Here is a 5,866-nt window from a genome sequence, read left to right as displayed (position 1 = left end):
TACTGTTCAGTGCATGCAAAGGCAGGGCTTGATTACCTACCTGATAACTATGATATAGGAAAAAAAAAAAAAAAAGGAAAAAGGAATGATTTGTTTATGGGAATTATGTGCTTTTGCCTTTAACAGTCCTAAAATATTGATGAGATCAAACGCCTTAAACAGAGAAGAGGAGGAAAAACTTGATGAAGACTGTCAGTAATTATAACCGTAGCTCATGATAAATGTTGAGAAAGAAGTCCTTGAAAAAGGAAAACATTTAAAATTCTCCTGCGGTCTCGCTGCGTGTGGGAGAAGTGCGAAGAAGCAGGCTTTAAGCACACAAAACCAAGATGAGATTTTAATTAACATTCTAAGGCGTTTGTTCAATTTTCTCACTGACGAATCGATAGAAAGTTTACTTTACAGCACCAACCGGGCCACGTAAAGGCTGGAACACGGGTTTAGTGCTGAAAACGGAACAGAAAACGGAACATTTCGGCCATGTCGCTGCCACAGGGCACTGCCCCTCTGCGTCCCCCTGACAGGAATCCACCCTCGGCCGCCCTCAGGGGGAAGGGGCCGGCCCTCCCGGTGCCCGCCCATCGCTTTCTCTTTCGTTTCCCCGGTCCAACACCACCGATGACCGGGGACAGCCGCCTCTAAAGGCCACCGGGGGCCGGCACAGCGACGGCCATGGCAAGTGGCAGCGGCGGCAGGGCCGGAAGGGCCGCCCGGGGGGGGGGCGGTCGCGAAATGGCGGCGGGGCGCCCTGAGGCAGGGGCAAGGGCGCGGGGCTGGCGGCGGGTGGTAGCGCTCCGCCGGGCCCCCGGCTACGGCCGGAGGGGCTTGGGGCGGGTGGGTGCCACCCTGAGGGGTCCTGAGGTGGGGTAGGACAGCCGGAGGGGTCGTGGGGCAGCCCGGGTACCCCCCTCAGGGTGCCGGCTTCGTGCCCGTGTGGCCCCGCAGCAGGCACCGGGCGCGTACGTGCCTCAGAATCGATTCGGCGTAAATCCCACCAACCCCCCCTGCTTTTTCGTCGTGTTTTTATTATTATTATTTTTTCTTGTTCCGAAGAGCCAGCTGGCAAGGTGTGGGGGCTGTCTGGCAGCTTGGAGCGGCCCCGGCTGCGTGAGGCAGGAGAAAATCCTGCAGAAAACCTCGCCAGCCCCTGAAGCGCCCTGTTTGTATTCCCTCCGTGTTGTCTCCTTAGCGCAGGAACCTGCTGTTACATTAATAATTACCAACATAACCGAAGTGCCTAGCTCTTTATTGGGTCGGCTGGTAAAATCAGGCCTCCGAAGTGCCAGGAGGGCCACAATATTTTATACAGCCCGACTCCAGAAGAAACTTTGTAAGAGATGCCCAAAGAATGCAGACTGAGGGATTGACCTGGCGTAGTGGCTCTGAATTTATCAGCAACTTGTTCCCATAAACGCTCCATGCAAACAAACTAAACTGTTTTCTTTCTTCCAAAAAAAGTAAATGAACTGTTACAAAATTTCCTCAGTGTCCCACTGTTTATGGTGATTCTGCCCTATTTCCAGTGAAATAATGCTGTTTGCTATTTCTGCCTAATAAGAGTGGAAAGAAAATACGCTTGCCTTAACGAGACATAGATGCAAATCCTATTTAGGGTGGGTTTCATGTTTGCAGTGCTGGGAGGTCTGGCTCTGATGGAAATCATGTGTGTAGTAGCCACTTTACGCACTGCGAGTCTCAGATGACTGGGATTATGTTCCTCCAATTTAACAAGGTTGTCCATTGAGTAAGTGGAGGGAGATGAGTCAGAGCATAATGCTGGATCCCAGCTCTCGGGGATTTAACAAGTAAGGACTGTCTGAATCTGGCCTTGCCACTCGGAAAAGAGAATGCTTATCGAACAGTACATGCAATTAACATTTTTCATTTTCTTTCAGTCCTGAATATTAGAGCAAACAATCATACCCGTGTGACACCGGGCCTTTCGTTTGGAAGCTGTTAAATTTAGTTTTAATTTTTATTGCGCTAACAAATGAGGATGCCGAGAGTGTGTAAATGACACATTTTTTACTGCACAGTAGCATAAAAGTGCCTGAGGGAGTCTGGTATTAGCTGAAATCAGAATCTGATTCAGCAGCCTTAGTTACCTATGAAACGGGCATCTTGTCTGACTAAAGTGAAGGGGAGTCACTGCAGCAGTCAACGTGGGTGTGGGTAACCACTACGGCAGGTCACTGCTACTCCTTGTGCTTACAGTACCCCATTTCTCTATGTGCAGGACACGGGACGAGCGGCTAAATCTGCAAGGACAGTTGTCATCTCTGGTGTTCCAGATGGCGTTCTGAAGGATGATGTCATGAGTGACATACTGGTGATTCATTTCCAAAAGTCAAAGAACAATGGTGGAGATGTGGAGGACATAATATATCCAACAATGGAAAAAGGAGTTGCGTATGTAACTTTTGAAGATCAAGAAGGTATTGACTCTAATATGCTGTAGGAAATGTTCCCTCAGGAATTAACCCTAGAATGTTTACCCTAAACCAAATAAGTATAAATTGTTTACTGTTACTAGGATTTTATGTGTCTGGGAGACTAACACTTCTCTCTTAGTCAGAGTTTTAGGATTTTATTTCTGTTCAGTGAAGTCATGACTCTGAAGAGGCTTCGTGCAAAGTGTTTATTTTGTTTGTTTTTAGAAATAAATTTATACCATGCATAACATGATATTTGTAGTCAGGCCTTTTTTGGGGAATAAATACCTGACAATTAATGTTCTAAAAAGGCAGCCTTCCATCTCTCTCTCAGCACTTTTGACTAATGCATAAAATATTAGGCAAGAGTATTGAATCACCTGTGTATGTATGGGAAATTGTTAGGGAAAGCATCAAGAAAAAAACCACCCACAAAGTGTTCCACCATCAGACTGGTAATAATGCATTATCTTACTGCAGAACAAACAAGTAACAAGTGGCTTTCTCTTTAGTTGTAGAGAGTGTTCTAAAGAAGAATGAGCATCGACTAGAAGACAGGAGACTCTCCAGATACTACCCTTTGAAAGTAACTCCTTACTGCAAAAATGTAAGTTCATTCATTATTTATCTTGTTGTACCTCCTTTGCTATGTTAACCATTACTTAACTTTTCTCTAATTCAAAATTCTAGGTCTTCAGCTCTGTCACTTCTGTCCTCAATATGTCTGTTTTCAAAGATCAGTATGTTTTAGAAGATCTGATACAAGAACTTAAAAAGAAGAACACAGCTTTGAGCTTTGGCCCTCTGCAATCCAATGGACATATTTCTGTTCAAGGGTCATTTCCAGCAATCAAAATGCTAAGAGATTGCCTTTTACTAAAAGCAAAATCCCTTTCAGAGGACAAAAATGAAGAAAGGAAGTCCCATCAGAGACAGAAGAAGCAGCAGCAGCAGCGCAGACTTACCACAGATACAAATAATTTTGTTCATGATGCAGAAGGGGAAAAGCAAGTGGTAGTTCTTGACACAGATATATATCTCTATATGAAGAACGTTCTTCCCAAGAAACTCCTAGCAAATACTGATGTTGTAATTTCCGACATCACGGATGGTGATATAACTACACTATATCTTCAGAAAGTTAGAAGTAGGCCCCATGGTGCACAGGTATTAGCATTCAAAGAGGAAATTGAACATCAGTCTCTAAAACTTCACAACACTTTATGTAAAGAAAGGATATACCTTGAGGAGTACACCAGAGATGAAAAGCAGAAATATAAATTGATGTGTGAAACTCTAAAATCCCACTACCCTTCTGTTTTGGTTATTCCTTATGCTACTCACATTGATGTGATAGGAAATTCGTCTGAGGTTTTTGAATTTACAAGGGAAGTGAACAAAGAGGTTCAGAGCCTGTTTCAACACAGGTAGAAAGATAGCATTCATGTTATTCTACACATTGAGCTTCTAATAAACTGTACTGTTGCAGCATATGCACCTCAGTGTCACTTCAGATTGGCCTTATTTCTCCCATGCACAGCCTGGGAAGTCAGCATACGAAGATGAAGAAGCCCATTCCTCCCAAATCCTACATTAAGTTCAGAACAGGTAACAAATGATCTTCATATCAGTGAGACCTCTTCTGTCCAGATCTTTCACAGAATCACAGAATTTCTAGGTTGGAAGAGACCTGAAGATCGTCGAGTCCAACCTCTGACCTAACACTAACAAGTCCTCCACTAAACCATATCACTAAGTTCAACATCTAAACGTCTTTTAAAGTCCTCCAGGCATGGTGACTCCACCACTTCCCTGAGCAGCCCATTCCAATGCCTCACAACCCTTTCGGTAAAGAAGTTCTTCCTAATATCCAACCAGTCCTATCCTTCCTTTCGTTTCCTGCGTTCCGGGCACATGTAATGCTCATTCTGTCTTGCTGTCAGGGAGTATATGATGAGAAAAGAATTTTTAAGGATTTCTCGTTTGCATAGGAAGGCAGAGATACAAAGCTGGGTGGGCCAAGCTGGTATGAAAGGCTGCACTGAAGTTTAGGTGTGTTTCTCTGGGCAAAGAGATGACCACTGAAAACACAAGTGGTGGCCTGCTGCTGTTGCTTTTATCTGCGTAAGAAAGTTCTCATGATTGAGATGCGTGAAGAAGGCAGAGCTTTGATACTGGAGGAGATGGAATGCTCATTAAATTTGTCATGCCATACAAAGGACCTTAGAATTTAGCACTACAAGTTTTTAAGAGAAGAAAATAAGTGTGTTTGTATTCATAGGAGCGATAACACTTCTTTTCCCAGCTGTAACAGCTTCTGCAGCATCCCTTGACAGCATCTTATTTAGACATGAAAGTATATCCATAATTTCAATGTGAAAGTCGTGGGGCATTTAGACTTTTGAATGAAATTGTGTTTATACAATTCTTATGCCTGATGCAGGAGTAGAATAGTCTTCCAGATCCAGATCGTGAGCAGTCTTTTTTTCTGTGCAAAACTGATCAGTCAACATCGAAACTAGTTGTAATTGAGATCAGAAACACCTTTATGCCTTATTAATACTTCCCAGTTCCGTTTTCCAGAGCAGTGTCAGAGGTTCAGGCAGTGGGGTTTCTGCCCCCTTGAGTAAGGATGGAACAATCCAATATAGCCTAAATTTCTATTTTTGTTAGGAACTGTACAAATGCACAGAGAAAATCATTTTGATAGGTCTGGATATGCATACAGCTAAAAAAAACCACCCTTATGTATATTGTTTAGACTTCAAAGCTATCAGAATGATACCTGTTTATTCCTGCCTTGTCTGTAACTTTCATTTCTAGTGTTAAATGCTTAGAGTAAAAGCTGAATGATTACTACAGAATTCTGTCTCATTCACTGAAATTAGGGATCAAGCCAGTCCATAGGAATGTGACTGTTTAGTGTCTTTTTTTTTTTGTTAAACTTTTAAAATATTAGACCCATTATAAGGGTTCAAATGCCCATCCTAATTTTATTTTATTTTTTGTAAAACCAATTTAGAACAAATGTTTATTCTGTGAAATCAGAGTGTTCAGAAATACTTTGTCAAAACATAAAGCGTGGGCTGTTTTGTCTTACATGCAGAGTTTTATGAAATTAAATTATGAACTCAATAAAGAAACAAGTTATTCAAAACATTGTGTCCGTGTTCTTTAAACCAACCCCCAGACGTTTAGTTGGAAGCCCGACATGCTTAAGGAATTTTCTTGTCATGACTGATTATCCACTGCAATTATGCTAATGAAAGATAAAGTTGTTAAAATAGTGCCGGCGCCGTGTTTTAAAATACACTGTCAAAGTGGGAAAATGGTGAGTTTAAGCACTTTCATCTCTTCCAAGTTCCTCTGGAGCCAGTAGCACCCCCAGGGGGCTCCTGGTGGGGCTGGAGATGGGTGCCCAGGGTCAGGCCCTG

General features: G+C 43.0%; 1 protein-coding gene across 1 annotated transcript; it reads left to right on the top strand.

Moving 5' to 3' along the window:
- The first annotated feature begins 573 nt into the window (after positions 1-573).
- Positions 574-5,582, top strand: RBM43 (RNA binding motif protein 43). The gene is made up of 4 exons (XM_082764035.1): positions 574-675; positions 2,237-2,435; positions 2,945-3,039; positions 3,123-5,582. The coding sequence occupies exons 1-4, from the start codon at positions 673-675 to the stop codon at positions 3,861-3,863; spliced, it is 1,038 nt and encodes a 345-aa protein (XP_082620161.1). The 5' UTR covers positions 574-672; the 3' UTR covers positions 3,864-5,582.
- Positions 5,583-5,866: the final 284 nt, after the last annotated feature.

This window comes from Aythya marila (assembly GCF_965140915.1).
Source record: "Aythya marila genome assembly, chromosome: 6".
Taxonomy (NCBI): Eukaryota; Metazoa; Chordata; class Aves; order Anseriformes; family Anatidae; genus Aythya; species Aythya marila.
The sequence above is the reverse complement of the archived record's forward strand: the minus strand, read 5'-3'. Positions and strand labels throughout refer to the sequence as shown.